Source organism: Cucumis sativus, chromosome 7 (genome assembly GCF_000004075.3).
Source record: "Cucumis sativus cultivar 9930 chromosome 7, Cucumber_9930_V3, whole genome shotgun sequence".
NCBI classification, from domain to species: Eukaryota; Viridiplantae; Streptophyta; class Magnoliopsida; order Cucurbitales; family Cucurbitaceae; genus Cucumis; species Cucumis sativus.
In genome coordinates this window covers 17,507,178-17,525,972 of record NC_026661.2, presented here as the reverse complement: position 1 = coordinate 17,525,972, position 18,795 = coordinate 17,507,178, and the positions used below count along the sequence as shown (strand labels likewise).

Here is an 18,795-nt window from a genome sequence, read left to right as displayed (position 1 = left end):
TATTCTACATTATTGTCTTTATACCTCATTAACTTACTTTGAAACTACATCTATGAAGCTTACATAAAAAGATAACTTGTAAAATGACTATTCTAATAGATATATTACACCAAAAATTGGATACTCACAGGTTCAAATTAAACGAACAAATTAAAGAGAAGCAATTAGTTAATTAGAATCCTTCTCCACTCTTAAACATATTTCCAATACAGTCAGGTATAATTGTGTTTGAATCCTGCAGGTATAACAACAATAGAAGTTAGCTAGCAACTGAATTAATGAGTTTCATCAACATTAAACTTAATTCATATGCAAGACTTATGATCTAAATTAAAGTTGGGTCTCTACACAATGATTTTTATTAGTAAGATTAACCTACAAACCAAAAACATCAAACAAGATACAATTCTCCAACATATTAATAAATCTGCAAGTACTGTACGTATTTGGTAGAATAAAGAATACAAGGTAAATGTGGCTCCTCCTTGGATTAGTTTGTACATGATAGCCAAATTTCTATGATGAATGAATGAAGCAGCTTTACCGTTTTACCATGCTATTTGATTGCCTATATTCTTCCATTGATTCTAGTCATATTAACACTTGTTACTCAATTGGTATGACAAACTCTCTGTAAATTTATGTGAATTGGAAATATGTTTGTAAAATGTTACAAGCTGAGCTTGAAACTGAAAAGCATCAATCAAGTTGTCGTATGTCCTCTTTCATCAGCCATCGGGTGGATTATTGCTTGTAGTAAAAACACTAAAACAATGTTGGCATTCATAACAACAGAAATGTAATCGTCCTTTAAGAATTTTGGTTAGGGTATTGTTTTATCATGTTAAATTGTTAGTGGTAAAACACAGTACATGCATGTTCAAAAATGCAATTTTTTTTTTCTTTTTTGATTGTTATTACTTGTTATTTTACTTCACTGCTTACCTTTCTATTAATGTGTTTAGTTGGTCTGTTTTTACTTAATTAAAAAATATTGTTCTAGTTTGTTTCAGGTAAATTTTGTTACTAATCCTACCAACGTCACACTTCAACTGGTCAAGGCATTGATAGTAGAGTTATGCACGGGTCGAAAGAAATCAACGAGTCTTCCATGACAAGTCTTCAAGCTGCAACAATCATCTTGGGTATGCCTGCTTAAATGCCTCGTCATGGTGTTAAATATTTCCAAGATTATTCCCTACAAGAGATATCATTGAATTGAGAGGCCTTCATCTTCTAATCGTTATCAAGAGATGTCTTCACGTTTTTCTTTAATTTTAAGAGGGTTAGAAAATTGGATCTCTTTGCTATGTATCTTTTAAGCTGATGAGGAAAAGTCACTTTAATGTAAACTGTTGTGTAATTTGTAGTTGGACATGATCAGTGAGCTAGTGAGCTAGTGAGCTATGGAGATGTCAACTTAGTTCCTTACTTTACATTTGTCCGTTATTGATCACTTCAAAGGTGGGGTGAAATCAAAGACAAACTGGCATTGAAGAAGGTGTTAGCAAAGACGTTCAAAGTTGGTTGAAAACTAACATTACATTGAATATTTTTTTATAACATGATGTTCGTTCTCAACTGAGATTGCACCTTTATAATGTCAGTTTCAGCTCAATTTTGTACTAGTGGTAGCATGGCTAATTTATTTTATTGAAAGCATAATTGATTGTTCATGCAATATATGTGTTGCTAGTTTCAATCCATCGTTTTATTTATTGGACAAAAGAAGTATTTGGTGAGATAGTCTTAAATAAATAAATAAAAGTGATGCTTCCATTTCAGTCAAAAGTTTGTTGGGTTTGGGTATCCAAATTCAATTCCCCCGTTTCCTTTCTTCGCTCCCGGTAGGACTCCCTCTTACATTCATCTCCCCATCCATGGATCAAACTCTCCATATCCAACGTTTCCAACTTCCCCCTTCGCCCTCTGATTTCGACTCTCTCATCGAATCTCGCAACGTTCCCGCTGTAATCTTCTTCATACTTCCTCCCTTTCATGTTGTTTCCTTGGTAATTCCATCCCATTACCTTCCGTTTCTTATGTTCTATGGCTCCCTAGATTCTTGTAGGATGCGTCAAGGACTGGAGAGCTTTATCGGAGTGGAATCCATACGATGGCGGTCTTGACAATCTCCAGGTTGTATTTCAACTTCCTTTCTCTTCTCAGTCAGCTTGACCTTGCTCCTTGGTCACTCGTTAGGCTGCTCGTTATTTTGAGCTGGTGATTAAATTTTATTTTTTAAATTGAACTGTAGGAATGCGCAGGGTCATGCATTGTGGAAGCTATGCTCACTAGAACGGCTCCTGTGTTTTATGGCGACCTTAGAAGCCATGATAGAGTATAATCCTAACCAAGATTCTTATTTTTGTTTGAAACTGAAACGTAAGAGTCTTTTGCTTCGATTCTGATGAATGCATTGATCTTTCATAGGTTCCGATTCCATTTTCTACCTTTATTCAAATTTGTAAGCAGCGTCTGCTAGAAAAGAGTCAAGGAAATGTCGTTTCTTCCGAGTTAAATTCTAACAGGATGACCGGTCCTGATTTGGAGAAAGAGTGTTTGCCTTTTGAAGATGATCCTCAAAAATTATACTTAGCACAGGTTGAAGAGCTTTCGTACAACAGTATATCATAGTTGTAATGCTTTATTCTGCTAATTGTTTTACGAGCTTTAATATCTGCTAGGTCGATTTCAGGTGCCAATTTTGGATGTTATAAATGAAGAAAGGGCACAATTGGAATCACTGAGAAAAGATATTCAAACAGTTTGCACATCTCTCTTCCTTAAGCTACATGTTGTCAAATTCTATCTTTATATAGCTCAAATTTCTAATACCGTTTGATTGGTGTGAAGCCTGCATTTCTGGAGAAAAAGAAGTTAGCCTCTATAAACCTTTGGATGAACAGTGCTCTATCCAGGTCAAGTACTCACTATGACCCACACCACAACGTTCTCTGCATAGTTTCTGGCAGAAAACAAGGTTAGTCGTTGATTATCTTCCCTTATCCTGTTTCCAATTGTTCATGTTTCTCATTGCACCCTACACTTATGATGCTTTTCTCTGTTTTTCCCAAATGAAAGAACGTGACACTTAATATTGCTTCATTTTCTTGCCTTGTCAACATTATTGTCAACGATAAAGATTATAGAACTTATATCTCTTCAATCTGCCAGTGCTCATGCATTAGTTTCTTGTTTTCTTCTTGTTTGTTAGGTCTCCACACTTTTTCGGTCTTATTATTGTTTCTAAATTGTTTTAATTACTTTGTTTTGTTTTTACTTTCATTAGTCCCAACGAAAGCCGTTTTTCCCCTTTTCCGCTCACAAAAAAAGAAAAGAAAAGGGAAGATCGAGGAACTTAATCAATTTATCTCCCACCTAAATGAGTTAAGAGGAAACAGGCAGAGGTTCACGTTACCTATTGTCTCTTCCAACTATGAAATGACCTTACTTTTCTGTTCAGCCATTTCAATCCAATCCTTCTCATAGTCAAGACCTAGAAGAAGTGATGAACAATATTTTTTCGCTAGGAAACATTAATCTTAGTTGGATTGGTGTAGCTTAAATCTTGGTAAATTTGTTTCTTGTAAAAAGTTACTTCTTTTATTGAATGAATTGAAAATGATGGAGAAGAGGCCTTTTTATAGCCTAATTCCATAGTTTTACAAACCTAAAAGGAAACTAAACCTTTAATTAGGACAATTAAGAAACTGAAGTGGAAATTAAACTAAGAAAATTAGGAAACTAAACCTTCAACTAGGACAATTAGGAAACTAAACCTTAACAATTAAGAAAATTAATTAGAACTAATTACATCATGGATCCCCTTCCTTTAGTGAGGTTTTTTTGTTGGGCTTTTTTTTGTATCCCTTGTATTCTTTCATTTTTTCTCAATGAAAGTTGTTTCTATATATAAAAAAAAAAAAAAAAAATGAAAAACAATATTTAGAAAAACCCTCAATGTAATCCTCACATAATAAATTTTAGTAACATAACTTAATTTTCACTCTATCATGGTTAACCTCATAATTGTTGAATAAAATTGCATTAGGAATCTAAGCTTTTTGATTAGTAGTATGCTAGTATCATCATCAAGTGAACCTAAATGTTGAGGCAACAACAAGAATATTAGCCCTGTGATCCAAAGTGGTATACCATCAAGGACAAACCTATTTGTTGATGCAATCACATTAAATGCTACTGGTTATGGAAAACACGTTTATGGGGCATGTAAAAATTTTGAGCAAACAAGAACACTTCACATTCAATGACAGATGGTAAGGTTATAATAACAATGGAACATGTACATCAATAAGTTCTATATTTCTCTTGGGGTATCGTATCACGGTGAAGGTTTTTCTAGTTATCCTTCATCACTGATTCACCTTTTTATAGGCTAGGATTTATGGTTTTATTTATGTTATTTAATTGTATCTCTTTTTGTTATTTCATATTTTTCCAATGAAAGTTCTTTTATTCGTAAAGAGAAGTGCCTCAAATCTTATTACAACTAGATCATGCTAAAAGAAGGAAAGTTTATAAAATAGCAAAATATCCTAAATGCCAGTTGGGATTTAAAAAAAAAGAAGCTTACTTCTGGATCAGCTAGTCTCTAGTGCTTAATTGGTAGAAAGCTACTATAGATATAAAAGTTATATCACAGTAGAGCTCTTGTTATAGTTAAAAGAGAAGGAGAAAACTAATTTACCAACAACCACCCTCAATCTATTAATTGCAAAAAATTACTGAGGGAAATCACTTTTTTGATTCCGTGATCATGCTTTTAATTGGTGTAATACTGTTTCTCCTTTAAATTCTTACTCTCTGTCCTTTTTTTCTCCCATTGGAGAGATTTCTTGTGATCATCTATTTCATTTGTCAATCAAATGTTTCTATTTCCAAAAAAATCAAAAGAATGCTTGTGATAGCTTTATGTTTTCAGTAATTCTGTGGCCCCCATCTGCAACTCCCTCACTGTACCCGATGCATATTTATGGAGAGGCCTCTAATCATAGGTACAGTACTGCTTTGTTGTCTTTTTCATGTTTAGTTTCTCTAAACAGTTTAATATAGGTTTTTATCCAAAAAGGGTAATAACAGTTTAGCATAGGAAGGTATTAGGAAGGTTTTTGTCCTTGGGTTGAATAGATTAAAAAGGGAGTTACTTCTAACTTACCAATTTAAACTTTTGGTTCTAGTAGTAGTAGTTTGATAGATCAGTGTCAACAACAGCTTTAATTTCTATTCCATATATTTGTTTTTTTATAATTGGGATTTTTGAATGGCCAGCCTCAGACTTTGTATATTTTGGCAGCTCTGTTTCTTTAGAAAAGCCCGACTATTCACTTTATCCAAGAGCAAAATATTCAAAGGAATTCTCTCAGACAGTTGTTCTTCAAGCTGGTGATGCACTTTTTATTCCAGAAGGGTGGTAAGTAATAAGATCCAGTATCACTTGTTTATTGATAACGTCCCTAGAAGCTTATCCTCTAGTGTTTTGATCTCTTGCGGTTTTAGATTAGATTGTGGAGTTTTGCTTGGGAAGATCAAGCCTTTCAAGAATTGTCGACCCTAAGTTTGGTTGGACATTTTGGAAAATTTCTTCAGTTTGGTTGTACATTTGGAAGATCTCTTCCTTGGTTTATTACTTGTCAGGATGCTTAGTTTCGTTCTCTCTTGTTTGATTTTGATTGTTTTAGTTCTCTGCACAGATCTTATGTTTTGTTGTAGAAGGGTTTGTTGTTTTATTTTTAAATATTTGTATACTGAGAACGAGTCTTTTTTCATTATTACAATGAATATTTCTGTTTCCATTGACTTCAATATAAAATCTAGGGATCTCTTAATTGCATGAAGGAAATCTTTGATGAATTCCTTATTTTCAATGGGGCAATTTGATACACTGAGGCTCATAAGTTGAGAGGAGTCAGTTTTAAGATCGATTCTTAGAAAGCCTATGACAATGTTGATTGGAATTTCCTTGGTAGAGTTTTATGACAAAAAGATTTTGGTTCTAAATGAGAATATGTTAGTTCACGGTGTTGGTCAATGGAAAGCATGGGGGTGGGAGGTCATAGGCAGGGTGATCAGCTTTTCATTTTCCACACATTGATATGTTCTGCTGATAAGTGTTTACTGGGAGCACAGAAATCTCATTGGGAGTTCTTAGGTGTAACCCATAAGCTCTTTTTGTATTCTTCAATCAAATTTGATTTCTTAACTAAAGGATTAATCTTATGCAAGGTTATATGCCCTTTTCATTTGCTTTACACCTTTGAATCAAACTTTATTTCATCTCTAAGAAAAGCTATAAATGGTTTACTTTTGGGTCAAAGTCCTATATGCAAAGAAAACCTTTATTTACTTAAGGCCGAAATACTCTCCACATTCGGCGACCACCCATCTCCTGAATGTTTTCAATTCAAGTCTAAAGCAAAACAAGACTTGCAAAAGGGGCATAATGCACTTGACGTTAATTAATAGGCACGCTAAATTTTATTTATCAAGTCTTCTTTCTAAGACTCAGAACATGATCTATGCATGTGCCTACACAGTGGTTAGCCTTGAAAAGAGCAAGAAAATCTAAATGCTCTACTAAAAGGTAGAAAAAAGAATACAAGGTTTACGTGGAAAACCTAGAACATGGAGAAAAATTCACGATGGAGAGTCTTTTATTATTTTCACACACATTGAAAGTTACAAAAGAAGGCAACTTTGTAGACTCTAGCAAGCCCGAATACAGAAAATGAATTAAACTTAGGGTAAAGTAAAATACTAAAAATACACTTGGGACTATAAACTATCAACAAAGCCCTTTATTTCCAACACTCCCACTCAAGTTGGGGTGTAGATGTCAACCAGACCTAACTTGCTTACACATGAGTCAAAACTTGCCCTGAGTAACCCTTTGGTGAGAACATCAACAACTTTTTGAGATGGAATATACAAAATACAGGTACTGCCATTGTTCAATTTCTCTTATATAAAGTATCAATCTTCACGTTTCGTTCTATCATGTTGTACAGGATCATTGGCTATGCTTATAGCCACTTTATTATCACAATAGAGCTTCGTAGGTAAAACATATTCTTAGTGAAAATCAAACAAAATTTCTTTAACCAGATTTCTTCACAGATTACCATACACACAGCTCTGTATTCAACTTCAGGAATGATTCTAGCAACAACACTTTGTTTCTTACTTCTTTGAGTATCTAGGTTACCTCACACAAAAATAAAATACCCAGCAGTAGATTTTTTGTCAATAATTGATCCTGCCCAATCAGAGTCGGTATAAGTCTCAATGCATTTCCTGTCAATTTTCCTGAACATCAAACCTTTACTCGGAGAGCTTTTCAAATATCTTAGATTTCGATTCATAGCTTCCATCTGTTCTTCGTAGGGTGCTTGCATAAACTGACTAACAATATTGACAACATAGGAAATATCTGGTCTAGTGTAAGATAAGTGAATCAGCTTTCCCACTAATACGTTGATACCTCTTTTTATCAATGGGAACTTTGTCAACAAAATGACAGAATCTCCTAGTTTCACATTGAATTCAATAGGAGTGTCAATAGGTCTACACCCAGTCATACGTGTTTTTTGTGGCGGCGCTAATACTGGCAGCTGTCTCCTCTGTTTGGTTTCCATCATGAGTTGTGTTATCTAGGATTTGATCACTTTTATCCCTCATTCTTGTCATCCGGATACTTTTTATTCTCTCTCTCTCTCTCTGTTTTTTTTTTTTGTAATGAATTGTATCTTCTTAATTTTCATTTTTTTATTCACCAGTTAGTTTCTGTTGTTTTGGGTTTCCTAGTACTACCTCTTTGGAAAACAGAAGTTGATTAAAAGGAAAAACCCCACACATCATTCTGGAAAAGATGTCCTGAAGAGGATACTGATACATTATTGCATGGAAGAACCTAGCTGAACCAGATTTCTTTGCATATAGGATTTTAGTCCGTTAGATATAAAATTGGCAGGCCTTCATGTTTCCTCGATTGATTGATGATCCAGTTTGGGCCACGATCTTTGAAGCTTTCTCCATTTGCAGCTCCTTCGTTTGACTGTCTTTTATTCCTAGTCTTGTTAGAATTTGTTTCTATGTTCCTTATTGAGCTGTAATGGCTGTGTTTAGCCATCAATTGGACTTTATTGATTGTTTGGTCCTTTATTTTGTTGGATGCTAAGGGGGTGTCAACCTAGTTGAGATGCCTAGGTGCACCTTCGATCCTTGTTCGGTTTTATTTTGTTTGTTTATTGTATATTCCTTTTGTACTATCAGCTGTTGTCTCATTGTTTATCATTAAACGAGGTTGTTTTCGTTTAAAAAAAAAAAGGTCTGTTAGATACAAACTCAAAAGTTTAAGAACCTATTAGGCTAAAAGTTCATACCAAACAAATATGAGGTGGACTAAACTTGTGATTTAACTTAAATGTTTATGCCACTTGATTATCTGCAGAACTTGTTTAGTTTTTTTGCCCTCACTAGACTGCATAATAGGCCATGCTCTAAATTTGGTTTATTGTACTTTCTTTAACATATATGGGTTAGATATTTCAATGTTCTCCGACAGGTTTCATCAGGTTGATAGTGATGATTTAACCATTGCTGTTAACTTTTGGTGGCAATCACACATGATGTCCAGCATGCCAGACCACATGGATTCATATTACTTGCGTAGAATATTGAGAAGGTACTTTAGTTTTTAGCTTCCTAAATTTACAACTTCATTTGGTAAACTAACCCGATGTATTTTTGTTTCATATCTAATTCTGCTTGTTGAACGACTCTGGTAATTCAAAGATTGATGGACAGAGAAATGGTATGTAGTAATATTTATGACCTTATTTCTTGGTAAAGGCTCTCCTAACTTTTTCAAGGTTAAGTATGCCATTTCAATTGTCTCTACGTTGTATACTTTCATTCATTCTCAAAACTTACTTCCAATTAAAAGAAAAAAAAATTACCGCAGCCTCTAGATATAGATTTTCTTTTATAAATCAAATCCATAATGACTAACATCATTAATATTGTATCATGAAATGGTGGTATGACATTTAAAAAGATTATTTTTCTAGAACTTGACTTTTTCTTCTTGATAATATATCTTCCATTTTTCTATAAAAGGAAACAAAACTTTTCATTGATAAAATGAAAAGAGTTGATTAACACTCAAATTACATGGGGAAGAAAATAAAGAAATTGATAACGGAGACGGACCATGATAAAAAATCTGCTTTAGATCAAGGGCCGAACAGATGAGAAGGAATATAAATCTGCAACAACTAGGTAAATTTGAGTACAAAACCATTAAGTCAATCCTAGGAACCTTCCAATCAGAAAACCTGCTGCCAATACCAGGTTTAAAGGATCAATAGAATCTACCGGTAACCAAGCCCTGCAAATTATTATCCAAAGCTCAAACCAATTTTTACATATGCATATCAATAAAAAATCTTTCCCATGTAAGCTCTGAACCAATTTAAACCACTTTGACAAAGGGCCTCCAAAGAGCTCCACAAAAGACCAACCAAAATCCCGAAATTCCACAATTATTTAATGCAAGTTTGGTAAAAAATTCCTTTTATATCACTGAATTTTTTTTTCAAGAGGTAACCTAAACTGAATGATGTGTAGCTTCAAAAAATTGCAAACCACAAATCTCAATGATGGAGGAGAGATGTGGCTGAATTTTAGGAGATAGAGGAAGATTTACAGAAGGGACTTTGAACAGCCCTCCTTGCTGTTGACTTTTGAAAAAGTTACCAAAAACTTCCTTAATTCTCAACAGAAAACTTATCCTCAAAAGCAGAAAATTCATAAATATCTACCCCATCTAGTCCATTAAATTTTTTTGATTGGTAAAGTCTGGTTGCTTTTTTTAGGATAGAATGGATAGTTACACAACTTGTATAAAATACTGTTTTCGATCTCAAATTTTTAGGTAGGGACTTCATTGAAAATTTTGGATATCTTATGGATAAAGTTAAATTGCAATCTGCTGGAAAACCCATATAATAAAGCCCCTTACCGATTCAGCAATTAGTACTATAAGGGAAGTACAATGCATTCCCCAACCATGTACACTAGTACAACTCAAGATGTTCTTGAATGAAGTTATGGTGGACATCTTTTAGTTGGAAACCGTCCTTTAAACCACCATTTGAGCAATTTTGTGTTCTATATGGCTTGAAAAGAATTCTTGCATCTTTACATATAAAGAACATGATACTCAGTTTCTTCTATCTTCAATGATATACCTATCTCTAATTTGGTATAAATTAAATTCTCAATCTTGTAACTATAGTTTCATCTCTTGTAACTCATTGGAATATATTTTTCAATCCTTTCTCCCCTTTTTAATTTCATCGTATCAACAGAACGTTTGTTTTCTATAAAAGAAGGTAATTGTGGAAGATACTTCTAATAGAGTGTGTATGATGTACTATTGCATTAATTAACATTTTGAAGACTGCATCACTTCAGTCATGTGTGCAGCCCATTCATATATTTGTGGGCTTCAGAAGATTGACCTTTGTGTGTGATGTAAAGAGTATCCAGATTGGGTAGAATATATGGACATATTTTCTAGAACCTCTGAAGAATTTAACATAACTGTAATCAGAGAGAGACCGTTGCTTCTAGAAAGGGTTTCTTGTAGAGTATTGTGCTTAAGCTGAAGCTATTCTGGCCTATGTTTTTGAAAACTTTAAGCTATGTTCACTAACCATATGATGAAAATTTATAGACTGAGTTTGAATACTCTATCTCCATGAACTTTTCATTATGATTTTTTTTTCTTTTTCTTTTTTGGATAAAAGCTATAATGGTAGAGTTGGTTTTGACACACTTAAAATTAAGGACAGAACGAAGTTCTGCGTGTGCCTTGCTCTCTTGCTGAGATGGATGAAACGAAGAGCCATGAGCCTGACATATCAAATATCAAAGGGATGGGTAAGGTTCTCTTCCCCACTCCAGATGTTTCAATAGTATTATGAACTCTCTTGAAAGTGCGAGAAAAGAGTTTAGAAATTACATTTTAAATTTGGTGGTTGAGACAATTTGGTATATTGACCTTTATTATTAAATACTAGATCAAGGTGTTCAATGTTTGAGTCAAGCATTTGGAGGTGAGGATTTGAAGGAGAAAGAGCTAGGGGAAGAAACTTTTTCTCATGAACTTGAACTTCGCAGTGCCCGAGCTCTGCATGGGCTTATTACTTTAGTTCATGACCACGTAAGTGTTTCCGATCAAATTGGTGTCCTACAATCTAGTTCTACAAATGGTTCTGCAGACGGGGAGGAGAGTATGAAGTTCACTAGTTTAAATAGCTTGGAGAACGATCAAGTAGCTATCACTATTTGGAATTTGGAACCATGCATTCTTCAGAAGGTCCTTCTCACCATGGCAGTGAGTTCTTTTCACTTCTCTGTTACATTTACAGGATTGAAATTGTTTTTCGTGGAAGGCATGGAGGAAATTACTTTATTCTAATTATTGTCTAGTCTAATTAATAAACTAAGGCTTCTCAATATTGTAATAGATGCATGAATATATTCTTTGGATGTCAAACCATTTTAGTTTTAGTCTGTTATAGGTGTGTGGAATTGTTCCTCTTTCTTTGCTTTCCCCATTCTTTGTTTCTTCCTTAGCTTGTCATCTTATACTACTATCTTTTCAATCCAGAATAACTTCCCAAGAACTCTAGAGGCTCTTATACTGCACTTGCTTTCACCAGTTGGAGCAGAGGTTCTTACTCGAAAATTTGATCAGATGGATCAACAAAACACCGAGGAAGATCAGTTAATTATATTGTTACAAAAAAGAAGTTTCATTGTTCCCCTTGTTATGGAGGCTCAGGGAGATATCTGACTTTTGGCTTTTATCTCTTTCATCTCAGGAAAAGATTCTACGAAGTTTTCTATAGTTCATTTGATGATCAATTTGCTGTGATGGATGCAATTCTAAACAGGAAAGAGTCTTTTGCCCGTCAGGTCATTGTAACTATATTTGACAGCAATATTTTTATTTTTTTTAGTTATTTATTTATTTATCCTCTATTTTACTTCAATCATGATACCTTCCCTGTTTATCATATCCATAGATATAGCTCTGTGCAATTTGTCTTAAATAATAGGGAGGATATGCCTTCTGTCCTCTTTTTCTCTTTTCTCAGAACATAATACTGAGCACACAAGTATCTGGTAATAGTAATTGATCTCGAGGAAATCTTTGTGGATTAACAACAAAAGCTCTTCTCACATGGTTCTCATCCTCCATATATTTGGTTGGCCACCAATTGGAAACGGCACTCTGCAATTGTGTGCTCAGCTTTTTTGTTCATGTGAAATATCCACTTCTTTGTAGCTATCAGGCAACCTTGAAAAATGAGAAGCATATTACTCATCCCAAACCGCCTTTTACTTTGGCAATTAATTTGATTTGGATACTGTTATATAAGTTTATATTGAAAAGATCCTAATGAATATTTTATTGTCTACTTGCCTTCGAGGAACTTCAAATCTGTGTTTTGATTGTTATACTGTTCAGTTTCAAACGAGAAGCAGTTTATTTATTTATTTGTTTTTTGCTTGCCTTTGAGCTTTATTATTATCAATAAAAAGGCCGGTTTCCTTTTCTAAAACAAAAAGACCTTCATTTTGATCAATTTCCTAAACCAGAGTTCTTTCTCCTCACAACTTTAAATATCTCAAATATTTGTTCTCTTCCGTGAATTTGGCTTCTTTGTTTATTTTGAATCTCAGAGAATGTGCATGCTCTCTGCCCATAGTTTTCTAATTATACTCTTACTGGTGTCTAATTTTTGTAATTTATTAGGCCATTTCAGTGCGGTGTTTTGAAGGCAAAGTATATTTATTTTCAATCTGCCTTTGTTTTTTTATAAAACATTGTTATTCAAGCCATAGACTAGGCAACTAGCCCACCTTATTCATTTCTACTTTCTTTTATGCCTTCCCTAATAAATAAGCATGACCAACGAATATGCTGTTGCAAACGCTTTGGAACTTTACTTTTTGATGTTGCTGTGTTATTGTTATTAAACTTTACTTTAATTTCTGCGGCAGGTGTTTAAGAGTGTGCTGGATAAATATGTGGGAGTAAACTTAAATGGGCCAAATCCGGGAACTTGAGGAAGTCCTTTAAAGAAATTGGTCCTGCAGATTCTGGAGCATATCGATGCTATCCATTTTCTAAAGCTTTTCCTCAATTGGTACTTTAACATATAAGTTATCCACAACTATGTAGAATATTAATCTTTACCTACTCTAGGCATTACTTTGTAATTTCTTTCAGTTCTATTTTATTCTGTAAATTTGTATAGGGAAGAAAATAAAAAGTTGCTTAAAATCAATGCCATTTATACTTCCATACCTCCATTTATCATCTAGTTTGCCAACCAAGGGCGACTGGACTTTTACATTTACCCCATTTCTTCCAACCAAGGAAATAAAATTCATTTAGTTATCTTATTAAAAGAAAATCCTTTAGTTAACAAGGTTAATGAACTAAATATTTTGGAATTTAGAAATAATGACGTAAGCAGCAAGTGAGAAGCTAATGGTCCTGCCTGATACTTTAGTTGGTGATTAGTTTGCCTAGGAGCTTCTGTTTATCTACATATGAGACCGAAAAGTACGTTAGGATCCACAACCAATGCCCCTATTTTCGATTATTCTCCTACTTTGACCCTTTTTACCCCTATGACGTCGTCATTATTCTTCTGGCTGTATGTGAACTGAACTTTGCTAAGATGGCGACAAGGATAGGAAAACCAACCATTCTGATAGGCCTAATTAGAACGAATAAGAAGATTGTGGAGGGAGTTAGATGGGGAATGTAATTTGTAATGAATATTCGTTTCTTGTAGAGTGGGAATTTCCAAGATGGGTTTTAGAAAAAAGATTGGGGGGTAACATAGAGATCTGCAGTAGAGAAAAGCCATTGGAAAAGAAGGGTCTGTAAATAAACAAGATTGGAAGGAAGGAAAGAGGGAAAAGAAAAGGTGGTTGAGATGAGATTCCCTGATGGATGATGACATGGGCAGGTAAATTTAGTAGAAGAAGAGGGGGTGGGGTGAGGGAATAGAAGCTTTTTGATTTTGTCTGTTTGTGCAGCATAGATGGGAGATAAAAAAAGATGCAGTCTTTTTTACCAGGCAAATGGCATATTGTACCTTAATCCTGCAACTCATGCACATACTTTCTAAAAGCTAGGATATGCCATAATGCCCAACCCTCCTTTCATTAATCCCCAGATTCTTTCTTTCTCTCTCTCTCTCCCTCTGTGTTTTTGTCTCTCCCTCCTCTCTCTCTCTCTCTGTCTTTTCTCTGTGAATATCCTAACCTTTTCCTTGGTTAAGTTGATTAGCTTTACCATTTTTATAAATTCTTTTATATTCAAAGTAAGCTGACTCCATTTTTACACAGTGGCTGCAGGAATCATATAAAGGTAGATGCACCACTTTGCATTATCACCATGCCTTTGAGTATATTAAATAATATATTCACTAAATTGATTTGACCTCTTGTTAATTTCTATGTTATCTTTCCCTGAGTCAATTTTTCTAGCCTTACAATTACACTGCTATTTTCTCAAAGTATTTTGTTGGAATTGAAATTTCTCTGGCCATAGAATATGAGAATGTATCCATAGTTGAAAAAAGAAAAGAAAAAAGAAGACCCCCCCCTTTTTTTTTGTTTTAAAGTAAAGTATATGATTTCTTTTGAAGCATGCTGAAGAATATATATTTTGCTGCACCAATGATTGATATGATGATCTGATAACAGTAGACTAGACTATATAAGAAAGCAGAGAAGGACAAGGTTTAAGAGTCAATAATTGGGATGTTATTGCAGGTTAAGCTGCCTACTAAAGGTTGTGATGTGGGGAATATGCACAGAAATTTATAAAGGCTTCTCTTAGCAACAACAACAAAAGAAAAGACTCACCACAGAATTGCAATTCAAACTTCCGGAGCTCTTTGTTGGTATCATTTTCATCCCCGTTGACATTTTTTCTTTACTGTCTTTAATTTTTTTTATTTTTTTCTTCTTTTCTTTTCTTTTTCTTTTCTTTTTCTTCCTTTAGGTTTTAGTTTGCATCAGTACCTAAGTCCCGGACCACCACCACAAACCATCACTCACTGAGGCACAAATTCACATAATACCAAACTTAGTTTGCCTTTATTTTTTAAGAGAACAAAAAAAAAAAAAAAAAAGAAAGAAAGAAAAAAAGACTCGCACTTGTAACCAATTTTTACTGCTCCTCCTTCTGACTTTAGAAAAGGCTACTCTATTATAATATTTCCAGTAATTCTTAGTACCTCTAGAAAAGTTGTGAAGAAAAAGAAATTCTTGGGATTTGATCTTTTCAACTCGAATTTCACCCATGGTGTGGAAAAAAGAATGTTTATCTTCCCCATCCATTTTCCACGGTCTTCGAGTCTCCCTCTCTTTTCCAACTTATTGCCATTTGCTTTTGCCAATTCTTGCCTATGATTGTAATGGTAAAATAAGGTTGAATCTCTGATAGGACAAATAATTTGAGTGTTGCACGAATTGGTTGGTTTGATTTGGTTTTTCCCACTTCCAACTTTGGTGGCTAAATTTGGATTTTTCGAACATGGTCTTCTTCATTGACATTAAGATTTTAGTTACTTTTTTAGCTCGCATTCTTTTAACTCTAATTTACTTTTATGCCTTTTAAAATTTTTATTGTTTGGTTGCACTTTGTCAAGGTCCCCACAATGAAAAAAGACCCCACACTCTAAAAGATACATAGGTCATTTCTTTACCAATTAGTTGTGTGATGAAACCTCATGTTTTTCTAATATAGTATTAGAGGACTTGTTTTTCTAATATAGTATTAGAGGCCATGAAGTCCAAATAGATACAGTCATAATGGTAACCCTAAAGACATAATGTATTGAGAGGTATTGTCGAAAATTTCACATTAAAAAAATGGAGACTTTAAACTCTTTATAAGACATATATTACTCCTTGAGATCCATGTTTTTTTCCGAGACACTCCAAAATAGAATTAATTCTAGCCCAATCCCTCTTAAAACTCCACCTAAATCAATACATTTTTGTGTCATTTTTCCAAGTCTATTTGTCAAAATCCTTTACCCAAGTATAAAATTTGCATTGCCTAAATAACGAAAATATTTGGGTATGAATCATTCAATTTGTCGTTTTCAACTTCATCACCACCAACCTCTCGCTTCCTCCTAACTTAACTTGACTATCCTCCTAACTAAACTTGACTGTTGATAAGCAGTAAGCACCATACTAGTATTGAGTCAAATGCTCAATACTCAATATTTTTTTCTTAAGATTTTAACTCCTACATTTCTCAACTTATGCGTTGAAAAGTGATATTTCATAGTATTAAATGGAACACCATGAAACTCATTTATCGCATTCACTTACCACATTGGACTTTTGTTATTTTCTTAGTACAAAAGGACATGCTAGACTATGATGTAAAATGTAAAAACTTCATTTGCTAGTCAAATTTACTCAGAACTTTGAACACGGAATCCCTTTAGGCCCCCATAGGTACAATTGAAACTCTCTTTTGACAACTCAACAAACATCAATGATTTCTTGAAACCCCTAGCTATAGACAAAGGGAAGGGTTCCAGTAGCAATTTTTATAACAATAAAAATGGTTTTACATTTTTTTTTACAAGTAAAAGATAGAAAAAAAATGGATTTGGAAGGTGGGAAAGAGTGGCATCGCTATCGCACAAATGCTGGGTTTGGGGTCCCCTAAAGAGCAATGGGGCCATAAAACCACATTCGTCGCTCTCAAAGAGTACACCCAAATGGCTCCCACCACCGACACCTTCCCTCTCTCCACATGATATTCTTCTATTCTCATATCTCACATTTCATTTTGGCTCGGTTTAGGGTTTGATTATTTGAGGCTTGCAAATATTGAGACAACTCGATAAAAACTAGCTCTATGTGAATTTGGACAAGATCCCCCTTTCGTTTCAAGAACGCTCTCTTAAAATAGTTTGTTGTTTCTTAAAATTAACTTCTTAGTTTATTCTGCGGCTCAATTTTAAGATCCAACTTTGTTGTTGAAATTTAAGTTTATTATTACTTTTTTTTTCTTATTGAAATTTAAGTTTATTATTACTTTTTTTTTCTTATGAACTTTGTTAAAGATTTGGATCTTTTGTACTTGAGACTGATGCAAAACTTGACAGGAAATCAAGAGTGAATCAACCTAGTTTTTAAAAGACCAAAAATAAAAAGCAAAATAGTTCTTACTCTTCATCCTTTGTTTTTTGGTTTTTGAAAATATTAAGACTTTCCTTTCTATTTTTTTACAATGATTGACATATATTAAAGTTGCCTTCTTAGCTAAATTTTAAAATGAAAAATAAGTTTTGAAAAACTATGGCTGTTTTGGTTTTCGAAAATTAAGCCTATACACTTCTTCCATCTCTAGCTCTCTTGCTTTGATATCTATTTTTTATCCATGTTTTAAAAAATGAAGTCAAAATTTGGAAATTAGAAAAAAAATGTAGCTTTTATACGTAATATTGATGCACATCACTGAACTCGAAACAAAAAAGGAGAGGGTTGTCAATCAAGATTTACGTTTTAAAATTTTAAAATTTTGGTTTTGTTTTAAAAAACATGAGTAAGAAGTAGATTAAAAAAAGCATTTTAGGAGTACAAAAATTGTTTAGAATTAACTTTTAATAGCTAAGAAAAAGAACTAAATAGTTAATAAATGTAAATGTGAAAGTTAATTACATGACGGTGATTTTTTTGTATATATTTAATTTTCATTTAGTCCTTATTGTGGTGATTTTTTGATTTTTTCATCAAGTATGTTTTTTAAAGTCTAACTTCATTACCTCTTTCTATCTCGTCTGAAGAAAACATGTCACACATTAAAAGGAAATATATCATTGGTAAGATTAAGGACATGTGAAGGAGTGAATAAATTGAAGGGACTAAATTGTATTACAAATAGCATCAACAATTAAGAGTTAGAGACACTTTTTTTTTGTTAAACTTATATAATTACATGCTTTGTTTCTTTCATTAAATATAGTTGGTTGAAAAATTTTAAGTGAAAATGTGAAAATGTTTAAGCAACTAATAAAGTTGCATTATCTCGGTTGTAATAGTTGTTAATGCTCAATATTATGGTTCAGCCAAGATCTAAGGATAGTCGAGTTTGAAGTTCCATGAGATCAAGGAATCCTCAAGAAAATTACAAAAGGAACAGGTGAATCCTTTAAGAAAAAGAGAGGAAGTAGCTTTAGAAGGGGCATGAGTGTAAAAAGAAGGAGAATAAGAAGGGCATAGTGGTAATGTGATTGCATGCTACTATTATTTTCCGTGATTCATTCATACTGTAGGTCCATCATTCCATTATCACGGGAAGAAAAAAGAAACAATCTTGGGTTCTATTTTTAATAATTTCCTTTCCCTTTCCTTTCCATTTTTCCCCTTCAAATATAAATTAAATTACCTTAATTCTTTTTTAATAATGCTGTCTAAGCTGAATTAACATCATAACCTCTCCCCACCTACCATTCTTTGTCAATTCTAAATCATACTCAATCCTTTCAAACCTAATTCCAAATTAAACGTTTTCAATCATTTCTCTAATTTTATTTTAATACCTGCAAACTTACATTTTCCATCGAGTTGATAGAAGCCTATTAGCATATCTAACAATATCTATCATCGATAGAATTTAAATTTTTTTTACACCAATTTTTCATAAGA

The 18,795-nt window shown here is 33.5% G+C and overlaps 1 protein-coding gene across 4 annotated transcripts; it reads left to right on the top strand.

The window, feature by feature from the left end:
- Positions 1 to 1,755: 1,755 nt before the first annotated feature.
- Positions 1,756 to 15,697, top strand: LOC101222735. Of its 4 annotated transcripts, XR_970095.2 has the most exons (16): positions 1,760 to 1,970; positions 2,062 to 2,139; positions 2,258 to 2,341; positions 2,434 to 2,604; positions 2,699 to 2,767; positions 2,857 to 2,983; positions 4,946 to 5,018; positions 5,318 to 5,434; positions 8,585 to 8,704; positions 8,815 to 8,833; positions 10,878 to 10,965; positions 11,106 to 11,422; positions 11,699 to 11,814; positions 11,913 to 12,006; positions 13,099 to 13,244; positions 14,890 to 15,697. XR_970095.2 is itself a non-coding variant. In XM_031889271.1 (15 exons), the coding sequence occupies exons 1-15, from the start codon at positions 1,881 to 1,883 to the stop codon at positions 12,228 to 12,230; spliced, it is 1,605 nt and encodes a 534-aa protein (XP_031745131.1). In that variant the 5' UTR covers positions 1,756 to 1,880; the 3' UTR covers positions 12,231 to 12,534. The 4 variants fall into 4 exon arrangements, 3 of the variants coding, with proteins under 3 accessions (XP_031745131.1, XP_004146973.1, XP_031745133.1); XM_031889271.1 differs by lacking the exons at positions 13,099 to 13,244; positions 14,890 to 15,697 and adding an exon at positions 12,189 to 12,534 and having other exon boundaries at positions 1,756 to 1,970; XM_004146925.3 differs by lacking the exon at positions 14,890 to 15,697 and having other exon boundaries at positions 13,099 to 13,410.
- Positions 15,698 to 18,795: the final 3,098 nt, after the last annotated feature.